The sequence below is a fragment of the Phalangium opilio genome, unplaced genomic scaffold (assembly GCF_054372755.1).
Source record: "Phalangium opilio isolate 3A_F unplaced genomic scaffold, DU_Popi_V2 ptg000061l_1, whole genome shotgun sequence".
Taxonomy (NCBI): domain Eukaryota; kingdom Metazoa; phylum Arthropoda; class Arachnida; order Opiliones; family Phalangiidae; genus Phalangium; species Phalangium opilio.
This window is the reverse complement of record NW_028324178.1, coordinates 121718-147586: the sequence shown is the minus strand read 5'-3', so window position 1 is coordinate 147586 and position 25869 is coordinate 121718. Positions and strand designations below refer to the sequence as shown.

General features: G+C 37.1%; 4 protein-coding genes and 2 long non-coding RNA genes across 7 annotated transcripts; all 6 read right to left on the bottom strand.

Moving 5' to 3' along the window:
• Nucleotides 1-9699: 9699 nt before the first annotated feature.
• Nucleotides 9700-10731, bottom strand: LOC149663489 (uncharacterized). The gene is made up of 2 exons (XR_016368325.1): nucleotides 10589-10731; nucleotides 9700-10505 (listed from the first exon to the last, which is right to left on the bottom strand). It is a non-coding gene; the product is annotated as an uncharacterized LOC149663489 (long non-coding RNA).
• A 1779-nt stretch (nucleotides 10732-12510) lies between these two features.
• On the bottom strand, nucleotides 12511-13887 carry LOC149663488 (uncharacterized). Of its 2 annotated transcripts, none has more exons than XR_016368324.1 (3): nucleotides 13071-13887; nucleotides 12767-13005; nucleotides 12511-12610 (listed from the first exon to the last, which is right to left on the bottom strand). It is a non-coding gene; the product is annotated as an uncharacterized LOC149663488 (long non-coding RNA). The 2 variants fall into 2 exon arrangements; XR_016368323.1 differs by lacking the exon at nucleotides 12511-12610 and adding an exon at nucleotides 12661-12688.
• Nucleotides 13888-15386: 1499 nt separating this feature from the next.
• Nucleotides 15387-17717, bottom strand: LOC149663487 (uncharacterized). Its single transcript, XM_089841863.1, has one exon. It carries the CDS (start codon nucleotides 17715-17717, stop codon nucleotides 15387-15389), a length of 2331 nt encoding a protein of 776 aa, XP_089697989.1.
• Nucleotides 17718-17795: 78 nt separating this feature from the next.
• Nucleotides 17796-20124, bottom strand: LOC149663486 (uncharacterized). Its single transcript, XM_089841861.1, has 4 exons — nucleotides 19509-20124; nucleotides 18694-19458; nucleotides 18410-18618; nucleotides 17796-18362 (listed from the first exon to the last, which is right to left on the bottom strand). The coding sequence occupies exons 1-4, from the start codon at nucleotides 20122-20124 to the stop codon at nucleotides 17796-17798; spliced, it is 2157 nt and encodes a 718-aa protein (XP_089697987.1).
• A 1167-nt stretch (nucleotides 20125-21291) lies between these two features.
• On the bottom strand, nucleotides 21292-22419 carry LOC149663485 (uncharacterized). Its single transcript, XM_089841860.1, has one exon. It carries the CDS (start codon nucleotides 22417-22419, stop codon nucleotides 21292-21294), a length of 1128 nt encoding a protein of 375 aa, XP_089697986.1.
• Nucleotides 22420-22739: 320 nt separating this feature from the next.
• On the bottom strand, nucleotides 22740-24757 carry LOC149663484 (uncharacterized). The gene is made up of 4 exons (XM_089841859.1): nucleotides 24117-24757; nucleotides 23871-24072; nucleotides 23343-23620; nucleotides 22740-23232 (listed from the first exon to the last, which is right to left on the bottom strand). The coding sequence occupies exons 1-4, from the start codon at nucleotides 24755-24757 to the stop codon at nucleotides 22740-22742; spliced, it is 1614 nt and encodes a 537-aa protein (XP_089697985.1).
• Nucleotides 24758-25869: the final 1112 nt, after the last annotated feature.

The following is a 25869-nucleotide window of genomic DNA, read 5'->3' as shown; positions in this document are numbered from 1 at the left end:
TTGATAAAAAATAGATGGCTTTATAAAATAGGAGGAGCTTATAGAGAAAATGTTGCCCTCGGCGTCATTCACTAAGTCATCTCGCTAGAGCGAATGAAAGACTACGATTTCCTTAAAGCTTAGTCTAATCGATCACGTTGGCTGCTCAAGTAACAAGCATGAACGAGTGGACTACTCTCATTTCCGGTTCAGAACCGATGCTAGGAGATTCTCTGCTTTTCGTTCTCGTGCGACGGTACAAAACCGTCAAGAGGAGGACTACTTAACAAATTTTTTTGGAAGAACCCCGCTAGGTGTCACCAAGTGCAGACTAATGAGAGGCGTGCCCGAGAAATATCTTTTTCATAAGATCTCTGCGACCCAACGTGCATTATTTTAGCATATTTAGCTTATTCAATATTTGAAATTTAAGCGTTTTCCGTTATATCTGTACTAATTTTTATACCGTAAGTACCCATTCTGTTAAAAAATATATAGTTTCAAATAAAATTGAACATCAATTTTGTTGTTGGAAAATAGTTCACAGTTTTTGGTAAGGTATGGCGAAAAGAGGCCTCCTGGCTCATCCTTCCCATTAAGTTGTAATCTCATAACATTGGTTTTCACACGTATATAAATAAACTACTAATTTCTTTACCATTTTTTCATTCATTAAACTTGGAAAATTTCAATTTATAGCAAACAAAAAATATATCTGGTCCGTCATACATAGTTGAAAAAAAACCGGTCCGCAATGTTAAAAAGTTTGAGAAGCGCTGAGCTAGAGTGGGAAGACCTAACTTTATCACTACATTTGACTTAAAATCCGGGTATTGGCAAGTAGAAGTGCACCCTAAGAGTAGAGAAAAAAACTGCTTTTGTGATTCACATGGGAAAGTACGAGTTTAATGTACTCCCATTTTGGGCTTTGTAACGCCCCTAGCTCTTTCCAACGTTTAATCGACGAGATTTTTAGAGACGCCGGTCACTTTCAGTTAATTTACTATTAGACGATTTAATCTCTCTTAGTGAGGATTGGGATCAGCACTTAACGTGTTTAGAATACGTCCTAAATAGATTAAAGGAAGCGGGTCTCACCCTTCAGTTGAAAAAATGTCGGTTTGCTCAAAAAGAAGCAGTTATTTTCGGTCACATAGTAACTGAAAAAGGTGTGCATATTGATCCTTCAAAAATCGAAGCCATTGAGAAATTCCCTCCACCTAAAAATATTAAGGAAGTCCAGAGATTTTTAGGGATGGCAGGATGGCAAAATAGATTAATTAATCACTACTCCCAAATAGTAGCTCCCATTAACAAACTTAAAAGGAAGAATCAGAAATTCTTTTGGGGTATAGAACAGCAACAGGCGTTCGAAAAGATTAAGGAAGAAATTTGTAAGGCTCATCCTTTAGCTTCCTTTAGAAGGGATTCCCCGTGCATTTTAACTACCGATGCTAGTGATACAGGGTTAGGTGCCCTTCTTTCCAAAATCCAAGACAATGTACAAGTTCTTATAGCTTACGCTAGTACAGGACTAAAAGACGCGGAAACAAGGTACTCCACTAGCGAGAAGTAGTGTTTAGCCATTTGTTGGGCAGTTAAGAAGTTTAGGCCCTTTCTAGAAGGTCGGAAATTCACTGTCCTTACTGACCATCAGGCTTTAAATTGGTTATTTAATATCAGGGAACCAAATTCTCGTCTAGTTAAATGGGCAATGTACCTTCAAACTTTTGATTTTACAATTAAACATAAGAAAGGAGCAGAAAATGTCGTAGCTGACGCTTTATCGAGAGCTCCGATGAACGTCTTAAGCATAAACTTTAGCTCCTCTACTTCAAATTCTATTAGTATCCAGGATCCAACTAGTAATAGTACAAGTTCAAATTCTACCGGTAGCAGTTCATCGACTTTCTCTAGTGATTCTTTTGAAGGTCAAATACGTCCTTCAGGTCCTAGAGCCTTATATTCAGTATTCACGTTGGAAGACGTGAGAAAATCACAAAGGGAAGAACCTTTTGCTTCCCCTATAATAAATTCCTTGCAAGATCTAACCCAGTTAGTCATAAATTGTTCGAACTCAAAAAAAACTTTCTATATAGAAGACCTTACAGGAATTATCCTGATAAAATTTATTAACCACCCCGCTTAAGGCCAGAAGCCATGCGGTTATTACATGACAACCCTTTATCAGCTCACAGGGGCAAAGATAAGACCCTAAGTAAAGTAACATTCAGATATTGGTGGCCAACAATAGTTAGTGATGTCCAGGACTATGTTAGAGGATGTACCTTATGCCAACAATTTAAGGCTAGGAACAGGAAAAAGCCAGGGCTAATGCAACCCTCTGAGATAAGAAGTACTTGGGACCAAATTAGTGTCGATATTACGGGACTTTTTCCCCAAAGTAGACACCATTATAAATACCTTATAGTCTTTGTCGATTGCATGACAAAATTCGTGGAGATGATACCACTTAAGACTATTACAGCTAAGACTTGTCCAAGCTTTTAAGTCTATTATTTCTAGGTGGGGAGGCTCCTAAAGCTATTCTTAGTGATAGAGGGGTACAATTTACCTCGAAACTTGATACCACTTAAGACTATTACAGCTAAGACTTGCGTCCAAGCTTTTAAGTCTATTATTTCCAGGTGGGGAGGCTCCTAAAGCTATTCTTAGTGATAGAGGAGTACAATTTACCTCGTACTAAGGCTTTAAAAGTTCTTAAGGAACAATTAGAATTCAGTTATGAATTATCAAAATTAGATAAGGCTCACCAAAAGAAATACTATGACCTCCGTCATGACCCTCTAGAATTTGAGGTCGGAACATTGGTATGGATGGAAACACATCCTTTGTCAAGTACGACAGGTCAGATTATGAGAAAACTCAGTCTTAAATGGGCAGGTCCCTTTAGAATAGTTGCTAAACATTTCTCCCGTTGTCTATGAGCTAGAGGATGCTAACTCAGGGCAGAAGGTAGGAAAAGTTAACCTTGAACATCTAAAACTCTACTGGGAAGATGTAGCTGTCTTTGACAATGCCGGAAATGCCCCCACTTCACAATCGGAAGTTTCAGATGACCCTGGGCCTAGTCCCGCAACGTACGGTGGTACCATGGACCACCCTCCTGCGGCGACTTCCTCAACAACTTCATCTGAATCATCATTATCTTCTACTTCACCGTCACCTCCTCAGGACGGTCAGGATGTCAATCAACCGATCATTCTTGCTATTCCAGATGTACCTCATACCCCAACATTAACTACTCGGGATGATCAAGTTGCAGATCAACAGATCCTTCCTGCTATTCCAGATGATTCTCATCAACCAACGGACTCTGATAGTGAACCGGGCATGGCCCTTTTTGAAGACCCTCCTCTCCTGCTCCGTACCTACCACGATATGCGAGGTTTGCAGCTCACTTATCCATCTAATGACAGTCCGCCTTCTGTGGCAGGGGAGACTTCCCCGTCTGATCATGAAAAATCAGTCGCGGAAACTAAGCTACACAAATCAACTTCGAGTTTTAAGGAAGAGATCCTCACGCCTGAGCACATTTCTGACAACTCAGTCGCGTAACCAGAACAACTCCAATCACCTTCTTCTGGCTTTTTGGAGGAGATTTTAACACCTGAACAGCTTTCTCAATCGCAATCACAATCGCTGCGTGCGTCTGAAAGTTCATCGACCACGTTATCGGAGTCCATGAGAACTCCTCGATTAAACAGGGCTACTTTACCTGATGTTTATTTAGAACCTTTTCGAAGAGAGGTGTCGTCTCCTACTGCCCATTAAAAAGGAGCAATGCCTCTTTGGAAAGAAGGGAAGCCCGCCGGCTATCCCGTTTAGAACAGAAACGTAAGGAGGAAGAACGCAGGAAGAAAGATACCACACAATGAAAAAAACACTTTGTGATATTTACACATTACCCCTGCCAAAAGATTCCGGGTTCCTCGGGGTAACCCTTTTTCCTTTTTGTTATGATAAAAATTGTTCCTAAAGAGGGGGGATGTAACATGGCTGCCAGATTCCTTGGAGTTTCTACTCCTTGGATCTGGCAGGGTATATATCCCTCCATGTTACATGCTCCTCCTCCCTTCTCAAATTCTGTGATTTCACTGCGATCTAAAAAGCAATTGTCAGTCGTCTCTCAATGAGAACTGTTTGGTATTTTGGTATTAAAGAACCGTAAAGTGTACGGGTATATTCGGGTTTATCCCTTTTTCTATTACGACAATAAAAGTTACGAAGTTTATACTTCTAAAATTGGATTTAAACTGTAAGTTGTCTTTAATTTATTTTATGGCCCTCGGGAACTTATTCCCTTCGTGAAGTTATTCTATTGAGGGTTACAATACATTGATATCAAGCATATTATGAATAGCAATCAACTGTGTCATCATGGATAGTCGCAGCTATGGAATTTGAAAACATTTCGACTTTCCCCATGTGCTGCGGAGCCGTGGATGGTAAGCAAGTTGTAGTCCAGCAGCCTGCCAAAAGTGTGACGAAATTCTACAATTATAAGGTATTTAAATTATAAAAATGTGTAGGCGAATCGTAATATCTATACTTTATGTTGTTTTAGGGTTTTAATTCAATAGTGTTAGTGGCTGTAGTTGATGCAAAATACCGCTTTTTAACTGTTGATGTTGGGGGCTATGGCTCTAACTCTGACGGAGCACTGTTTAAATCCTGCGCCTTCGGTAAAGCTGTTGAGAATGGACTTGTGGAATTTCCTAAGGATTGTTTCCTACCAGAAAGTCAGTTACAGGTTGGGTATGTGTTACTCGGTGATGAAGCTTTTCAGCTGCTTCCTAATTTTTTAAGACCCTACTCGGTGAAGCAACTGAATGCTAAGCGAAGAAAGTTCAATTACCGACTTAGCCGAGCAAGGTTAGTAACAATTTTTTCTGAGTCACATAATCAGGGAAACAGTAATGCATTTATATATTTATGGTTTAGAAGATGTAGTGAAAATGCCTTTGGCATCCTCGCTTCAAGGTGGCGAATTTTCAGATTGCCATTGCAAATGAAACCAGAAAATGTGGACAGAATTGTAAAGGCAGCAGTTGTCCTCCACAATTACCTGATGAAGGAAGAAGAAATGAGCCCAACAAAAACCTACTGCCCAAAAACCTTTGCCGATCACAAAGATTCGCTTGGGAACATTATCATCGGTGAGTGGGAAGACCAATTGCGTGATGCCCCTGCACGGGTATTACTTAAACGACGGGCCACTGCCGCTCGAAACTCTTGCGAGATAGCTAGAGATATGAGGGACACGTTTGCCAACTATTTTTATTCACCTCAAGGTGAAGTTGATTGGCAGTGGGATTTATTAAGGCTTCCAAGACCAATAACTTTAAAAAAATCACAAAAACGGAAATAGTTAAAAATAATTGCAGTTTCCCTTGTGGTTTTTAGTATGTTTTATGATCATGTATACACAAAATGGATTAAACAATTAATCAGAATCAATTCGTTCATTTATATATTGTATTATGTGCAATTCACATTTCCTTTTCTTTTTGGGAGGCAATTGATCCATCAAACTAGACACGTAGTCTGAGAATTTTTCGGAATCTATTTTATTTAAATCTCTGAAAAACATAATTGACTAATTAAATTGGTATCGATATCATGACATTTAGAGCTCCGCATTTTGTATCCATTAGCCATGACTTTTTATCTTTATCCAGATTGGAAAACCAGCCTGTTTTGTAGGATAAATGGTATTGCAACCACTGACTGTCTAGATAATTATCCATAGATAATGAGGAGCTTCTTTTAAGAAAGTAAATGATGAAATGAGCAAAAGTTTACTTGTTGATCAAACACATCTCTTTTAACAAATCATCTTGATTTAGAGATCGGTTACTGGTTCTTTTTTTAATTTTCTTGTACGAACTAACGGGTGGCGTGCCTTTAGATGACTCTTTCTTTTGAATTATCTCTTCACACTTTGTCAATTTGGAACTTGTACTAGGTTCACTAGTATTTGCTTCGTGGGCCGAGTCATCGGCATCAATGTCATCTGCTGCCGCAATTTCTTCCTCAAATTCGGGCACTTCAATGGTGTATTCTTGCCCATTTTTTTTTAAAACCAGCTGGAATATGAATAATAACAAACAAAACTAAAACTTCATTGTAACAGTTAAAGCAAAATTGCACTACTTAATATGACATAGAATATAAATTATTCAAACCCAACTTGTATTCACTCACAGTTTCGGTGCACTGAGTTATGGAATTGGAATTAGAAGATCCACTTCCTTCGTCAATTAACTGACTCTTATAGTTGGAAGTTGTTCTAAAACACATCCACTATCATTATTAACATTATTATAAGATAATTATAAAGTTTCTTACTCTCTTCTTTCGATGACATCTTTCAAAAACAGTAATTGCTGAAAGTAAGCCCATTTCACTTCTTTGTAATCGCACTCCGCTTTGTAGGAGTCGCCACTGCATTTTATTGTTGTGGTGTTAAATATTTCTCGAAATGGTCGAAAAGACCTTTCCATATTCTTTTAACACTCTCCTCTGAAATAACGTTTAATTAAGCAAAAACAATGGCAACAGTAGGCCAACACGAAATTTACTTGTCTGATTATTTTGAGATGCTACTTCCTCCCACAACGTTTCATTGATTTCTCTATTCCTATATTCTTTCAACTTTCGGTTCCATAAGCCTTCTCTAATTCTTATGGATCTAATAATTTTCTCTTTCTTCTCAAATTCGATTCTTTTATTAATTTCTCTTTCTTGTTAAGCCTTCTCTTTTAAATCTTTCTTACTGGCCATCATGCCGACAAAAACTCAAATAACGTGCTTCCAAATGCAGACGAAACCACGTGCGGAAAACCCCCTTCGTTTATGATTCGCTAAAACGGCATCACGTGGCAGCAGCATCTCGCTTCTCGCTAAGCGGGACGCTAGAAATATCTGTCTCAGACAGATCGGAGCTAGCTTCATTTTCTCGCTCTAGTTTGCCATTTTCCGGCTTCTAGTAAAAGCTTCCAGCGTACATGAAAATGCCAAAGCTAGAAGCGAGATTGATTTCTAGCGACATTTTCTCGCTCTCGCGCGTTTTTTTTCACACTTCTAGCTTCTATGAAAATGCGGCTTTAGACGAATTCAACGTTTTATTCAATTCCAATCAACTCAAATTCTTTTATTTTTCAAACTGTTCCTTTACTTTAACTTTTCTTTTGTATTATTTTTTCCGTGGTATCTAAACCATTTCCTTTATTCCATTATTTCCGTGATACCTTTTCCTTTTCCTAAGTTCCATTTTTTAATTATTATGTCCAAAGACTATAGCTCCTTGCCTAGGTCTGAGCTTCATTTCTTTTTATTTCTTATGTCCGACTAAGGACGTCTAGCTTCTTCGCTAGCCCATTCCAAAAGTGGTTATTCTTTTACGTCCAAGTCAGGACTCCTAGCTAGGTTTCAAAGTTCCGTTTCAATTTTCAACCCCCATATTCAAAGTTCAGTTTATGTTTTTACCAATTTGCAATTTTGGCCAGAGCATCGGCCTTTACCCTTATTATTCTATCCCCTCATTTTCTCTTTTATTTATCTTTACTTTCACTTTTTACTAATGCACGTGCATGTCATATAATACCCTGAATCTTTGATCTGTCCTATCCAAGCTAACAAATTTTATTACTTTTCAAGCGAACCGATCCCTTTGGTCAAAGATTCTGTTTAAAGCAGTTATACTTATTTTTCTTACACAATAATCCGGCTAAAGCTTTCAATACTGTTTTTGCAAGGAACGATAATAATCCAAGGTTTACAAAAAATATAAAACACAAATGAATATATTATAAAAAAACGGCTTGGTTTGGACCAAGGCCGAAAAAACAAACGATATGTGTGAGGTTTATCAATTGGCTGAAGTTTCAGATATTGCAATTTTTTTTAGTTATTTTTATCCATTCAATCCTTAAAAAATATTAAATTCAATCAACTGATTTTACTGTTAATCGATCTATTCCCTCTAAATTAATTGAAAAAATTACATATCTACGCTTTTTCAAGAACAATTACATTTTCCGAAAACATTTTATCATGAAATTAATTATTTTGAAGGGAGTACGTGCTGAGGGATCAATAATGAATATTTGAAATACTCTGTCTAAAAAGACCAAGCGAACTTTGACATAATTCGAAAGGAAAATGTAAATTTTTAAAAGTGGATTCCAAAGCAGGGTGTTGCACGAATTCATACATTTAATTTCGTTGTACGAAATGCTACATTTCCAATGTCGCGACTATGAAGTAAAGGTTGCACTGCAATTTCCCTCTTCGTACTTTAGAATTTGAAACGTCACCACCCCTTTCTACATTGTTGGCGTTACTTGTACACCGGTAACGTATTACGCATAATAATTTTAGCACGCGTAAATACCATTTCGGAAAACACACAGTGGCGAGGCCACCATTGGGTATTCTCCCTCGCACCAAGGGTCACCGCCAGACGGTAACAAAGTTGACTACAGGCAGGAGTCTAGTCAACTTTCACTGCCTATAGCGGTGCTTCTAGGCGAGAGAGAGGACCTTAATGGCGGCATCACACCTGTGTTTTAATTGTCTGTATGTAATTTCTAAATGGTCTACTCTCTTACAAATGTACACCGAGGCTAGCCACAACAATAATCATTCTTGTACACGAACGTTTTATAGTTTTAGGTTATTAAGGTTGGCGGGCAAGTCCGGAGAGTCATGTACCGTTCACTAATGTCACGTGAAAAGGTTTCGACCTATATGGTAATATTTGCTGGGTGTATTGCGTCGGCTCAGATAACCCAAAACACTGGAACCACTGGTGATTGTAAAATTTTATATATTGGGGAAATGGAGGAAGGGGGGGATTAAGGTAAGTGTGACCTTCTTCGTTTAACTGGTAATGAATGGAGATGAATATAACAAGCCATTGGAACTGAAACGTATTTCTTTTTATGCAATCTTTACCCTTACCTTTGGTTATATACCGATATCATATTTGTCCAGTGTTACAGATAGCTACATACTAAATGAAACCACACAGGATAAACGATGTTGCTTTGTCTTAAATAGACGACATTAGTTATTTAGTTTATTAACTAGTCTGAACAAAATAAATTTAAATTATCATGTTTTTTTGAACATCAGTCTTCTTAGCAACTTACAGATTTAAACTTTTTTGGGTGCAAATTTGAAAATTTGTCAAGCCAGCAACAATTAAATCTATGTCCGTCAAGGTGCTTACACGAAATCCCTTCAAAATAATTAATTTCATGATAAAATGTTTTCGGAAAATGTACTTGTTCTTGAAAAAGCGTAGATATGTAATTTTTTCAATTAATTTAGAGGGAATAGATCGATTAACAGTAAAATCAGTTGATTGAATTTAATATTTTTTAAGGATTGAATGGATAAAAATAACTAAAAAAAATTGCAATATCTGAAACTTCAGCCAATTGATAAACCTCACACATATCGTTTGTTTTTTCGGCCTTGGTCCAAACCAAGCCGTTTTTTTATAATATCTGTCACTTCAGTCTTAATGTAATTAAATTTTGAATAATTATGTTAGCTCTACCGTCATACATTTTGGGTTGAAAGAAGAACTTATGTATCGTTAATTACATTTAACTTATATAAAAAACATAGATTTCGATAAGCATATAATTTGTACTCTATTTAAGATAAAGTTTAAAAATTACAATATTTAAAATATAGAATAAAAATGTTTATTTGTTTCGTACACTATACATATACAGTGTGGTCGAGATCAGACCAACACCTTCCTTTATGAACAACCCCCAATACTGCCAACGGCTGATGTCATACTTAATTATGCAGCGTGTAAATAAATGTCTGGAATTCATGATTATTATATGCTAGTGACAAGTTACAAAAAGAATACTGGAGAATATGCCTGAACACAACAAAATATTTTAAAGCACAGTCCTACGATTGGTTTTAGAACGTGGGCCTCAAATTAAAACTTCTTAACTGTTTGGTAAACACATCAACGAAAATATTCGACGTTTCTACCAGACGACTGTCCATGTCTTGCAATACATTTGCAAGCAGTAAACTCATGACGCCTGGTAAGACTAATGGTATTGCCGTCTTAGGTAATCCTCGTCCGTTAAGACATGATGTAAGGGGTATGATAATGCCGGTAGTGATGCCATTGTAAACTGGCACAAACAGTAGAAAGGCTTAGTGCAACTTCTTGTTCCACCGCTCTATTATTACTTATTAGCATGAATTGGCTTCAAAACGTGCTACGATGTCAAAATCTCTATCCTCATTACAGACTATACAGTCTCTTCTACACTCACGATCTTGCACTACCGAAATCACGAAGGTGCTCGCCAATGTCGGCAAAGGTGCTTCGCACCGGATGTTGTAGGTGTGGTAACCGTTCGGCATAAAGCACTGCCTTTAGTTGAACGTTACTGCGACCTTCACCCAAAATAAACATCATGTCCAATTTGTCCTGGTTTGAATAGGTTGGCATTTTGCTAGGAAACGAAACTAACTACTATAATTCTACTACTTAGCTGCTACACTGGAGACCCTGTATATCAAAAGGGACCGGAAGTACCTCAAAGTTTTCAAAGATTGCCAGATTGAGCGGGTCATGGGGTTTATAGTGGTGAAGGTTGCTTTGACTTTCGACACGTGACACCGCGGTATGTTTTTGGTGCTTCAATGTCCTCTCCCGATAGGCCCAACCAATTACCATCCTGGTTTTACGGCTCAGTGTTGCGGTATTGCCGGTGCCATTAGAAATACAAGGTCTGTATTGTTAAGGCTTAGAAATACGTGGTCTTATAAACTGGTCCTCAGGATTAGTGACCCCTAACGTCTATAAAAAATAAACTGGTCTTTAGGACCAGTGACTCTTACCATAATATTCTTTCTACTGGTCCCATTGTAAAGTTTTTTTGTTGATATATATAGGCGCTAGCCCACTTGCGAGAAGGTTCAAGGTAGTTTGACCATAAATGACAGGTTTGACTAAATTGACTCTGCGAGACTTCAAAATTCCAATCGTGCCGAGACTGCCGACTGCCGCGTAGTTTTAAATCTAATTTAATACCACTACCAAAACCTGGTACCACTTGGCAAGCCCTTCATTTGGGTCTAAACTCTAGAGTGATACGGTTTATTGTGTTGAAAGAGAAAAGTTAAGAGTAGAAATTGGAAGATAGCTTGAATTTTTAAACTGGTCCCGCCTCAATTCCCATCAAAAAACTTAATTATTAATCTTTTCAATTAAAAAACTGGTCCAAGCAATTAATAAACTGGTTTTGGACCAGTGGACGTGTGCTATTTCTAAGTCTGGTAGTGTTAAAATTGTAACAATACTCCTGTTAAAAAGGCACACAAACTGTACCCCCGCCCCCTCCCCCCAAAAAAACATTTTAATTTCGCGCCTTTTCAATGGCTCTCTTTTCAAAATGGGAAAAATGATTTTAAATTTTTTAAGTGTAAGAATTAAACAGGAAAATGGAGGCTGAGTGAAAGATAAGTGTAGTTTTAATTATAATTTGTTAGTTTAATTATAAGGTATCCATGAATTTACCAAAAACATTCGTGTTTTGGGTTAATTTCACATTAATTATACTTGATTAAGTTTAATTTAACGCTTTATCTAGTGTGGATTTAGTTTATAATACAAGTTTCAATGAAATATTAACTTTAATTGCAATTACTCTAAAATATGTAAGCGCTTTTGATGTATTTTAATGATGAATTAATTTAATTCGAAAGTGAAATAGGAAACATCTGTGGCTGTGCGAAAAACTTGTGATGTTTTAATCTTAATTTGAGCGCAGTTCGGGAGAGTCGATTAAGCTTTAAAGTATAATTTATTGGAATTTTTTACCCTAATTGGAACGTTTAGTGCAGTTTAACATTTTTGCCACAGTCATTATTTTACCCTAAACTTTTGAATTTCGCGCCAATTAATGTACTTTAAACATAGTTGAAATTAACTGAAGTGTGAAATAGAAAACATTGGGATTTACCAACGGCTTGGGTAGTTTTAATCTTAAATAAACAGTTTATTTAAAAGTTATTTGAGCTTTTAATCCAAAAAATTAATATTTTGGTTTAATTTCACGATAATTATATTTAATTGATTTAAAATTAACGTAGGATTGTGTTTCGGCAGTGTACATTTTGGTTATAAATGACTTTCAATATATACTTAACCTTAATTGCAATTTTTAGTGGGTTTTGACTCTTATTTTACCTTAAACTTTCGAATTTCGCGCCTATTAATGTACTTAAAAGATAATTTAAATTAACTAAGTATGAGATAGAAAACATGGGGCTATACTAACAGCTTGTGCAGTTTTAATCTTAATTAAGTATTTTATTTCAAAGTTACTCGAGTTCTCATCCAAATATGTATATTTCATGTTTAAATTCACGTTAATTATACATAATTAAGTTGAAATTAATGAAGGATTGAAGTTTGGCAGTGTTGATTTAGCTTATAAAATGAGTTTCAAATCACCTTAATTGTAAATTTTAGAAGAGTTTTTCATTCTTGCCAACACAATGTGTTAAATTTTTATCATACCACATGCTAAATTTGCGGTAACATAAAGATCATCTATAACATATGCTAAATTTGCGGTAACATAAAGATCATCTATAACATATGCTAAATTTGCGGTAACATAAAGATCATCTATAACATATGTTAATTAATGATGTGATTCTATAGTTTAGCAACTTTGGCTTCAATAACAGTAATTAAATTAAATACCTAAACAATTCATAGCAATTTAGACAAATAAACAAACGGCAATGTGAACTGTGGAGATAGCGAACAACGTAACCCTCCGTTGCTGACGTGGTTACGTTGGAAAAATCTGCGCTGATGTAAACATGGAAATTATTTGACTAATTAAATTACATAACGACACTGACCTCCTGGATTAATCAGCACCACTGTTACTTATATTTATGAATTAACAAAATCCACTGATGTAACAAATAGTTAAGCTGCGCTAACGTAAACATCACGACTCTGCAGTAGGGAAAACATAATAAACTTTTTGTCATCTTACCAGTAGTATTTTGAAGTTTTCGATCTTTTCACAGGGTAAAAAGCATTATCTTTATTTCAACACGTTAATAATTTGAATAGGTATGCCATTTATTGGAAGCGCACACGGTAAATACAGCATAAAAAGCCTAGTGTTAACCCGGTTAGGCTATGTTTCTAGCATAAAATTGAGCAGACTATACACAGGATTCCAAATCAAATGAGAGCTGGAAATCAGCCTTTTTAATAATCTTTAAAGAGTAACTAAAATAGGGTAATGGCCGCCCTCTGCCTTCGACTGTATTAAGCTCTATGGGGAAATAAGATGGGGTGCTATTAGTCTATACAACTTAAGCCTTGGCCGTAAAGAACGTTCAAAAACTTACTTTAAATGATATAAAAACTTCTGTTAACTGTAATTATTTACCTGAATTACTTTTCTAGACGAAAATTCGACCTGATAACGACGTATTTCTTATTAAGGGTGCTACAGTTAATTAGAAAATACATATAAAGGTGCTCAAGCTCGGTTGAAATACCAAAGTAATTTGTTAGCGTCCACTGCTAAGAAATTAGGAAAATCAGCAAGAAAGCCAACATTTGAAATATGTCAACGTAACTTGTTAGCACCCACAAACCTAGGCCCTTCTAGTTGTCAACGAGAACGAAATGTAGAATTAGGTTTAAGCGTGCTATAAGGTTAAGCTGACTTCTGGCCCAAAAGTAATTTTTTGACGTACTATCTTAATTAGTTAAATTACAAAAATTAGAATTCATTAATTAAAAATCGAAACACGTAAGTTTCCCATTTAATAAATGCTTGTTAATTTAGAAGTATTCCGAAAACTATCTTCGCTATAGTTTTTCCGTATGGCCTGACACAATTGCCTTAAAAAACTGAAATTTTTTTAATGCTTTTTCTATGGGACGCTAACCCTAAAAACTGTGAATTTTCCTTTAACATTACGGAAGGGTGTCATGTCATATCTACAAGGGCCTACCGGCCCTGTAGAATAAACACAAATGAATACAAACACAAAAAACATGAATATTTTTGCGCCAGCGTGAATTAGGCCTAATTCTTATTAAAACATTCATAAAAAAATGCACATCAATTAAAATTCATACACTTATTTTCAAACATCCTCCCCCTCCTTGAACTACGATTTTAGTAGTTCAAGGAAGAGAGTTGTCTTTCGTCAAATTTAAATTTCTAAATGATATAAAAGTTGAACGGGTCGACGTAGTCGATTACCGTTCGGCAGTCTTATCATACATGAACGTATGATTTCGTCCCTACCTCTCATTAATTGTTCTATTACTGTTATTTTTTCTAATCGAACACTTAGAAAGCTTAACAACTGAAATCTAATTATGTCTGGCGGATTGAAATCAACACAAGCGGAAAACCATTATTAACAGTTAAAATCAACAATTTATTTGTAATGCTATTGTAAATACAGTGACTGTCTCGTTTAACTAATTCGGTACAACTGATAAGCATTTCCCGCTTAGATCTAAAATGTTAACTATAATAAAAAAAGAAAATGCTTATCAAGCTACTTTTTTTTAAAAATTCCTTATTCTCATTTTTTACACAATATAATCTTTAACGCGACAATTAAAAAATATATTTTGCTATGTCTAAATTTTTGGTCTAATATTTCGTTACATTCCCCTCAAAAATGAGAGTTCAAAGAAATCACATTTTTTTTAACAAAATTTAATCAATTAATTTAGTATTTTTTTCAAACCTCAAGAGGATATAGCAATTGCAATGGACGCTTAATTATTTTTTGATTCGTTTTTATGGTAGCTGACCGACTAATTCCATCTCGTCCTGAGTGGAGTTCCAAGATACGCCCCACCTTCCAAAGGTGTCGTGGTAATTTATCATCCCGTACTAAAACTACATCGTTTTCGTTGATTAAGGGGGAACCTGATTTTATGCTCTTTACTTTTTGGGCAGTCCTTAATTCCAATAGGTATTCCTTTCGCCATCGCACCCAGAACCTATTTAAAAGTTCTTGGCGGTGTTTCCATCTTTTACTCAAGTCGGGCCTATGTAATTCTATTTCACTCATCTTAAATTTTCTCGGAGGAAGGGTATCAAGTCTTTATCCAATAAGAAAGTGCGAAGGTGTAAGAGGCGAAGATTCATTACTGTCGTTGCTAGTGAAAGTGATAGGCCGCGAATTCACTACGGATTCGACTTCTATGAGAATAGTTTCTAGTTCTTCATAAGATAATAACGCTCTGCCTAGTACCCTTTTTAAACAATCTTTCACCGTTCGCACCATTCTTTCCCACATACCTCCCCAACAGGGAGCATAATCCACTATAAATTTCCAAACAATCTTATTCTTTCCAAAATACTGTTTGTTTCCGGAGTCAGAACAGTGTTCCATAATTTCGATAATTCCTTCTGAGTTCTTTGGAAAGTTTTTGCATTGTCCGACAGAAAAAGTCTGCTGACACCGCGACGACCCACGAACCGTTTTAACGCGAGTATAAAATTTTCGGCGCTTAAATTTGACACAAGTTCGAGATGAACGGCTCTAGTTGTAGCGCAGGTGAATAGCGCGATATAACTTTTTGTTTTTGATGGTACGTACTTCCTTTCTTTCTCATCATAACACCTTATATATACTGGGCCTGCAAAATCTACTCCCGTTGTCTCAAAAGGTGAACTCGCGTTAACGCGTTCTGGAGGTAATGGTGCGGTCTCTGGATGATACGATAGTTTCTTCAGTCTTTTACAAAGCAGACAACTAGCTAATTGTTTTTTGATAATCTGTCGTCCACGCGGAATCCAAAATCGTCCTCTTAGACTCGCGAGTGTAGAAGTTACACCCATGTGCATATCCTTTTCATGGTAGTTCTTGATGATGAATTGAGTAAATCTGTGTTCTTCTGGTAGTATTATGGATGGATGATCCAACTTTAGGTCTGCGAAACCAAGTCGTCCTCCCATTCGGCATAATCCGTCTTCATCTAAATATGGCTTCAACTCTAAAAGTTTTGAACCAGGTGGGATTTCTCGCTTCTCCTTGAGGGCTTTAATTTCTCGCGGGAATGCTTCTTGTTGTGTGAACTTGATCCAATAATTTTCGCTTAGATTAATTTCATCTGTGGTCAATTCACCTCTTTTCTTGTTGATTGGATTTTTACCATTGAAATGTACTCGCAAAATCCAAGCGGTCGTCCTTATTACTCTTGAGAAGTTGCTGTAATCTTCTAGTTTCAAAATGGGTTCCAATTCTTCGTTTGAAACTTCGCTTGTGTATAGAACAATGGAATTCATATATTTTGGTCTTTTCTCCGTGTCCGCTTCGCTCGTTCTGGTGTACCTTTCGGGTTGAATTGGCCATCCTGATTTATGTCCTTTCAAAAAATCTGGTCCTGTCCACCACATTTCATTTGATTGTAGTTCAGATACGGTTTGACCCCGTGTGAGGAAATCAGCTGGATTTTGTTTAGTTGGTACATATCTCCATTGCTCGGGTTCCGTGAGCTCCTGAATTTCACTCACTCTGTTTTCTATGAAGGGTTTCCACTCTCTGGCATTGCTTCGAATCCATGAAATAAAAGATTGGTTGTCACTCCAGAAATGTATAGACGGCTTTTCTTCTTTGAAATTGGTTTTGATGGTTTTCATTAATCTGGCCCCAATGACTGCTCCCATTAATTCCAATTTCGGAATCGTAAGCTTTTTCAGAGGTGAGACACGACTTTTTGATGCCAGTAGTAGGACAGTTGGAATATTGTTTTCTCCCATAGACCAAATGTAAACCGCTGCTCCATAAGCCTTTTCGCTTGCATCCGTGAAGCAGTGCAATTGTAAATGTTCGTTATTTTCACCATAGTACCTTGGAATTTCTAGTTGGGACACGAGTGGTAACTCCAGACACCACTTGTTCCAAATTGTTTCCAAATCGGAATCGATTTCTTGATCACAGTCAGTTCCCCTCTTCCATAGCTCTTGATACAGACATTTAATTCTGACGGTGAAAGGTGAAATGAACCCGATGGGATCGAATACGCGAGCTGAGGCTTTCAAGATGAAACGCTTTGTATTTGTCTTGTTGCTGAGAAAGTCCAGGAGTTTGGAGACTTCGAAACATAACATGTCTAATTCCGGGCACCAAGCGATTCCCAAAACCTTTAGCAGCGTATTTGATATCTTACCGGTGTCTTTGACAGATTTGTATTCACTTGGATCTTCAGACAACCTTTTATTCAACCAAGTTGAGTTCGATTGGAACTTTCGTAATGGCATTCCAGCTTTTGCCAACATCGTCTTCGCTCCGTTGAACAATTCAAAAGCTTTATTTTCGTCTTCTGCTCCACCCACAAGATCATCGAAGTACAGGAAATCTCGCAACAATTTGTAAATTTCTGGTTGTTCATGCTTGAATTTTTCGATATGGTAGCGAATTGTAGCTGCCAGTAAGTAAGGGCTTGATGTTAGGCCAAACAAAACTCGTGTCATTCTGTAAACTTGATATTGCAATTTATCTGGATCTAGTGTTCTATGCTTTATCCAAAGAAATCTAGTTACATTTCGATCGCTCTCTGATAACCCCACTTGCAAAAATGCCTTCTCAATATCGGCCGTAAATCCATATTTATTCTTCCGAAATTTGATCCGTAGACCTAGTAAGTCCATGTTGAGTGCTGGTCCTGAATTAAGGCAATCGTTTAATGACGGCGAATTTAAAGCATGGGAGGATCCGTCGAAGACGATTCAAAGCTTCGTGGAGCTTCTTTCTTCATTAATTACTTCTCTGTGCGGCAGATAAAATGTCGTCTTAGATTCGCTTCCCATGTCCACCTCTTCGATTATTCCATTTTTCAAGTATGTTTCGAGGACTTCAGCATATTTGTTGAATAACTCTGGATTCTTCCTGAATTTTCTTAATTGGCCTTGAAATATAATTTTTGCTTGTTGATAGTTATTGTTTGAAAGTTTTCTTTCATCCTTCCAAAGGAGACAAACTGTGTAACGCTTTCCATCGTAGCAAATCTTAGAGTCGAAATCCCTTTGTATGGCTTTTTCATTCATCAATTGGTCATCATTTTTGTCGACGATTCCCAGTGCATCCAATTTCCAAAATGCTTTCAGACTTTCAGATATTAGTTCCTCTTCGTTTCGTTCATGGTAACTCATCACTTGAAAAACGCATACATTGTAAGAGCCTATTGAGGACTCGTCATCTTGCAATTCTTCATCCTTTCCATGAATTGTCCAACCAAGGATGGTGTCATGTGCCATGAGAGATGAACTAATTCTTTCGGTGACGCCGCTAGATACCTTCCAATAGTAATCTGCTCCCAATAACAATGTAATTTCCTCGGAACTTGAGAGAGTCCATCGTAGGGTGGCGTATCGGCTAGTTTCCATCCCCTTTCACTAGATAATTTCATTAAGTCTTGTCTCGGAACTCCTGTATTTCCGCTTAGTTTTGGTGATACTATGGCTTCTATGGTTATGCTTCGAGTGTCAAAAAGGCTTCTTAGAGACAATTGTACCTTTGGACGCTCAATCCTTTTATTCTTTCCTTCAAACACTGTCAAGTTCAACGATTCCCTTCCAATGATGGGCAGGTTTAACTTTTAGCATATATCAGATGATACATATGTACGGTGGCTTCCGTCATCCAACAAACATCGTACGATTTCTTCTTTTCCATCATGATATATCTTTGCCCAGGCAGTACGGAGGTAGATTTTTGATGAGGAATTCTTAGAGAGAATAGTGGACAGAGTTGCAACTTCATTTTGAATAGTTCTGTCTTCCTCTTTCTTGTTGTCTGGACTGGAAACAGCTTTGTATTGAGTATCACATATCATGTGCGAATGACATTTTTGGCACAATTTGCAGGAAACGTCTCTTTTCTTCCTGCAAAACCTTGCTGTATGTCTTTTCTGGGCACATACAAAACAAAGTGAAAGCTTCTTGAAGACTTCCTTTCGTTCATCCGCATTTAGAGTGTTACAATTTTCCATTTTGTGTAGCTCGTTACAAAACGAACAAATATTTTCTGATACAGTTGTTTTGAAAGCAGATGTGGAATGGATTCTTGGTTTTTTAATTATGGGGTTTCTAGTAAATGAGTTTTCGGGTTTCTTATCTTGAATGCTAAAACCTTTTTTCAATTTACTAGCTTGTTCCCTACTTTCGACCTCTTCTTTTAGGAACTCGATTAATTTATCAATACAAAACGCCTTCCGGTTTTTCTGGGAATAACTAAGAACTATATCTTCTGGAAATAAATCCGTTATTATTGGAATCAATACAGCCCCATATTGATTTTTAACATTAAGAGTCTCTAATCCCATAACACTAACATAAAGAACATCAAAGAAATTCCGTAAACTTCTTATGTCTGACGATTTTCTAACAGGTTCTAAATTTCGTATATTTTCGATATGAGCTTGTGTTATATCTTCATTCTACCGAATCGTTCTTCGAGAGTGTTCACCGCGTTCTGATAGGTCATTGATAAACCCCTAACACTAGATAAAGCAATACCCTCTAGGTAACTTCTGAGATAGATAAGCTTAGCGGAATCGGGTAACTCGGTATTGTGGAAGGTATTTTCAAAAGATGTCCAAAATTCCTGCGATTTACTAATATCTCCATAAAATTTCTCGATAGTTATACGCGGCAATTTCGTATTTACAGTCTGCGCGTTATTAAGAGGTATAGGAGATTGTGGTTGGCTTACTAGCTGCGTTGTACTTGATGCTGATGACCTCTGGTTTGTCATTTGCAAGTTCTGTTGAGCGTCGATGCACCTTGACTTTAAATCGATGATTTTATTTTGAATTGTTTCACAATCCATCAAGTCCTTGTCCAATTCCGCGTCCGTAGTCAGTCCGTCTTGCACTTTCTCGTTTAAAGCACTAATGTTCGATTCTATATTGTCTAACTGAAGGACGTATTTAGTCAATATAGCGTTGTTTACAGCTATAGACGTGGCTCCTAAGGCTTGATTTATTTCATTTTCTAGACGCGTTAACGAACCTCTCGCGTGGCCTCTTTTACCGACGTTTCGTTTATGCGGATCCATTTCAGTTCGGATTGTTTGGGATATACAGTTTAATTTTCGAGCTCCCGAACGCGAATTTCCCGAAATGCCTTCGTACAGTCACAGATTTCGTAGAGGGTTCACAAAGTTTTTCAAACACACGCTTAATAACTTCTATTAACCGTTTCTACTTTTTCGCTCCGATTTTCCGTTTAATTTCTAAATTAATTTCTAATCCTATCCCGCGTTTTCGGCACCATGTTATTTTTTCTAATCGAACACTTAGAAAGCTTAACAACTGAAATCTAATTATGTCTGGCGGATTGAAATCAACACAAGCGGAAAACCATTATTAACAGTTAAAATCAACCATTTATTTGTAATGCTACTGTAAATACAGTGACTGTCTCGTTTAACTAATTCGGTACAACTGATAAGCATTCCCCGCTTAGATCTAAAATGTTAACTATAATAAAAAAAGAAAATGCTTATCAAGTCTACTTTTTTTGAAAATTCCTTATTCTCGTTTTTTACACAATATAATCTTTAACACGACAATTAAAAAATATATTTTGCTATGTCTAAATTTTTGGTCTAATATTTCGTTACAATTACAGCTAATTTCCACATTGCTCGTGGTTTCATAGCGTCTTCTACCAAAACAACATCATTTAATTTTAATTCTTTACTCGGTTCACCTTTCAATTGTGTTCGGTGATGAGCCGATCTCAACTCTAACAAATAATTGGTTTTCCAACGGATCCAAAACCAATCCAAAACAGTTTGCCTGTATTTCAAGCGTTTAATAATTTCGCGTTTTGGTACCGTTGGCACATCTTCATTTGTAAACGTTTGTGATGGTAGAGTTGTCAGTCTTTTTCCCACTAAAAAATGAGCTGGTGTTAATGGCCTTGGCTCTCCTGGGTCTTCATAGATGTATGTTATAGGGCGGGAGTTTATTGTCGCTTCAATTTCAATGAGAAGAGTCTCTATTTCTTCGTATGTTAGGTGGGCTCTTTCTAGTATCTTGCGGAGGGGTTCTTTAACGGACCGCACCATCCTTTCCCAAAATCCCCCCACCAGGGGGCCCTGTCAGCTATGTATCTCCACTTTATTTTTAAACTTTCATAATATTCCATTGCTTCTGGACTTCTCATTTTTTCTTGCAAGATTTTTAGATCCGCGTTTGTGCGTTTAAAATTTGCCGCGTTATCGCTGTAAATTATTTTGACCACTCCTCTTCGCGCAATAAACCGTCGAAATGCCATGAGGAAAGGCTTCTGTTGTGAGGTCCGTAACTAATTCTAGGTGGACAGCACGCGTTACTGCGCAGGTGAAAACTACGAAGTAACATTTTTTATCTGGTTTTGCATATATTGGACCACCGTGGTCTATGCCGCAAATTTCGAAGGGTGGAGCTGGGTTGATCCTTGCGTCCGGAAGTGGCGCCATTTCTGCTTTCATAGGCTTGGCTTTATATAGCTTGCATCTTGGGCATAAATAAATGACTTTATTCAATAATTGCCTGATCTTTGGTATCCAATAGTGTTCTCTAATTTCCGTCAATACTTCGCTTTTACCTGCATGTTTCAATCTTACGTGTGTTTGCCATCCAATTAAATATGATAGTTGATGAGTTCCTGACAATATCCACGGGTGTCGCTCTCGGTAAGTCATTTTTGCCGCGTCTAAGCGCCCTCCCACACATATGACCCCTTGTTTATCCAAAAACGGGTTCAGTGATGTGATACTTGATTTTCTCGATATTTCTTGTCCATTTTCCAAACATTTTACTTCATCAAAGAAATCTTCTTTTTGCGCTTTCTTCACCCAAAACACTTCAGCATTCATTATTTCTTCCCCTGTCATCGGACCCTTTTTTCTTTCTTGTACCTTATTCCTTGTGTTATGGATGAAACGCATAATCCACGCCGTTATGTTTAGGACTTGGTTCAATCTGCTATACCTTTTTAAATTCAATAACCCTTCATATTTCTGTACCGGACTCATATAAGCAACCACTTCTTTCTTTTTTAACTCATCCTGTATTTCAATAGGCAATTCTTGCTTTTCTCCAAAATTATTCTCTTCATTTACTAGATCTATATGTTCTCTAAGCCAAGTTGGTCCATGTAACCAAAGATCGCTTGAGGCGATTTCTTCTAAAGACTTCCCTCGAGTTGGAAGGTCAGCGGGGTTTTCTTTGCCCGGACAATGATGCCATATTTCTGTTTCCGTTCGCGTTTGTATTTCGCGCACTCTGTTTTGGACAAACTGTTTCCATCGGCTAGGAGATCCGCGGATCCATGCTAATACTATTTCCGAATCTGACCACATTATTACTTTTTGTGGCTTAATTGTCAACGTGTCCATTAATGTATTGTTCAATCGAGCGCCTATTAATGCACCGATCAGGTCTAGCCGTGGTATTGTTAATTTTTGATTCCCCAACGGGGTTACTCTTACTTTAGACGCGATCAGTATTGAATTAATTTCACCATTAGGATACATACATTTTAAATAGAACCTTGTCGCATATGCACTTTCGCTTGCGTCTACAAAACCATGCAATTCTATTGCTTCTGGTTTCAAATCTAATTGATCTTTATGAAAAAACTTGGGTATTTCAATTCCATCAATTTTGATAGTTCATTACACTAATCATTAAATTTCGTTTCTAAGTCTTTAGGTAAATCCTCATCCCAGTCTATTTTTCTAACCCACAGTTCTTGAAATATGAATTTTGCCCGGATTGTGAACGGGGCCAATAAACCCATAGGGTCAAAGATACGTGCGACAGCTCTCAGTACTCCTCTTTTTGTATTTTCTTTATTTATCATAAATTCCAAAAGTGACGTAACTTCATAAGACAAATTGTCTGTCATTTCATCCCATAACATCCCCAAAACCTTGGTATTTGTAGGTTTAGGTAGATCTTTCTGTTCCTGACTTTTATCATGTGACCCCCACTTAGTTCTTATTTCTTTCGAATTACTTCTTATTTTTCTCAAATTCATTCCCGCTTCTGACAATATCTTGGTTGCATCATTGATCAATTGGTCTGCCTCATCGGGGTTATCCTTTGTCGTAACCAAATCATCAACATATCTATCTTTTTCGAAACTTTCACTTGCCGCGGGGTATTTTTCTCTAAGTGGTGTAAAATGGTCGCATTCAATAGGAAGGGCGAAGTGGTTACCCCAAAGGGGACTTTAGTCATTCGATACTCTACTAAATTTTGTTTTAGTGGGTGATCTAACCCCTCAATCCAAAGAAAACGCAAGGCGTTCCTGTCTTTCTCCGCTATCCCTATAGTGTGAAAGGCTTTGGCTATGTCCCCCGTTATTCCTACTTTTTTCTCCCTAAATCGCACCAATATACGAAAAAGGTCCGGCAGTAAATTTGGTCCTGCCTCCAAACAATCATTCAGCGAGGGCATGCCTTTTGCGTGAGAAGACGCGTCCTGAACAATTCTTAACTTTGTTGTATCTCTTTCCTCCCTAAACACTCCCTGATGTGGTAAATAGTATAATGGTCCCTTTGGGTGGGGGGTACTCAAACTTATTTGGGACTCTTTCAATTATTCCTGATTCTAGTTGCTCATGAATAACCTCATCATACGCTTTCAACTTAATTGGATTCGTTTCTAATTTTTTGATCAAATTCCAAGTTCGTCTTTTTGCTACCTCATAATTATCACCTAGAAATTGTATTTCCTTTTTCCAGGGTAAAGCTACTTCATATTGTCCTTTTTTATATTAAATTTTTTCATTAAACTCTTTCTATACTTCATTTTCTTCAATTCCTTTTGCCGAATGAGCATTATCCAAAATGCCAATCGACTCATTATCCCAAAAGGCTTTCATTTGTTTCGACAACAAGTCTTCTTCACTAACCGAATCCACCGATACTTTCATAACAGCTATAGCATGAGCTCCCACTCTATTTTTTGTGTCTTCCCCCCATGCAGGGTCCATCCCAGTTTCGTATCTATCGCAACCAACGACTCATTAATTCTCTCCACCTTCCCCTGCGCTATTTTCCTAAAATAATCAGCTCCAATTAAAACATCTATTTTATCATCCTTTTCTCTTCTCTTCTTTTCTCGAGTGTCAGACAATTGATAACCTCTTTCTTTTAATTCTTCCACTATATGACCTGATGGCACCGCCAAATTTGTACCTGATATGGACGGGGTTTCAAGCGCAGTTATCTCAACAATTTCTTCAGTTTCACAATTTTTCATGATAAGCTTAAATCTACGTCTGTTGGAAACTATGGGTGTTTCTCGTTCGAAAGGAAATACATTCAGGGTCTCGTCTCCTATTTCTTCTAACTTTAACTGATTTACGATTTCTTCTCTAACAAAGCATCTGTGGCTTCCCCCGTCGAGTAAACACTGCACATTATCTTCCTCCCCATTTGGGCCTATCATAACCGCTCTCAAGGTTTGCAAGTAAATTTCACCACCCTCTGTTTCTTCATCATGTGCTAATGCACTGTACGTTCTAACATTTTCATTATTACTTTGACTTGTAGATGGGTTTGATTCACCTGCACTATTTTGTTTTTGATTATCCTGACTTGCATCGCTACTTTCAGGAATTTGTCTGTCCTGTCTTCCATTAGGCCTATTAAACCCCTGCCTGTTTTGATTGTAATGATATCTATCCATATCCATGCAAAGAATTTTTTTATGTGATCTCCCACAATTTTGACATTGTCTAAACTTTGTTTTGCAATGACTCGATGTATGACCACTTCTCAAACACAAAAACACAGCCTTCGACGTATTGCTATTTCCCTTTTTTTCTTTTACGGGAACTTTCATGCAGGTATAATAGGGATGCGATTCATTGCAAAACACACAATTGTAAGGATATTCTAGAGGGCCGGTAGGCCCTTCTAGATAAGAACCCACACCCTCCCGTAATGATAAAGAAATAATTCACAGATTTTAGGCTTAGCGTCCCATAGAAAAAGCATGGGATTTTTGGTGGTCCACTCCATCGAATAACTCAGAAACTACTGCGAAGTTAAGGTTCGGAACACTTTTCAATTATCAAGGAACTATTGAATGTTGAACTTCTGAAGTTTGATTAAGAACAATTAATTCTAAGTATTTTATTTTAATTAATTTATAAATCATGGTAAAACCGTTACATAAATTACACTGTTTTCATAGCATTTTGTTCAGCCTCCATCGGCTTTGTGACGCATAGGATAACGCGTCTGCCTACGGAGCAGATGATTGCAGGTTCGAGTCCTGGCAAGGTCGGTGTTTATTTTTACAGATCTTCTATTCAACATAAATGAAATAATCCTACAAATACAATGTTTGGATAATTTTTTTGTTACGAAGTACGATCTTGTGGCGTAATGGATAACGCGTTTGCATTCGAGGCAAAACATTGCAGATTCGAGTCGTGGAAAGCTCGTTGTCTATTTTTGCTGAAGAATCTTAGTATATATAAGGGAAAATTCTTAAATAACAAACTTTCAATGAAATTTGCGCGTGTGGCGCGTGGTTTAGAAATAACTTTTTTAAATCTATGCAAAAAGGTCAACTAAACTTAATTGAGTCACCAACCGCCTTTTTATATAAAATAGGTTACCGCCCGCCTATCTATGGTAAATTAATTTACAACCTGCCTACCAATTGTGAATTAATTTACCACTCCCCTGCCAAATAATTTAAAATTTTAATCTTTCCCATAAAATAATGCGGTACGCGACAATTTGGTCTCGCCGTTATGGTCTTGCCGATTTGGTCTCGCTGTTTTGGTC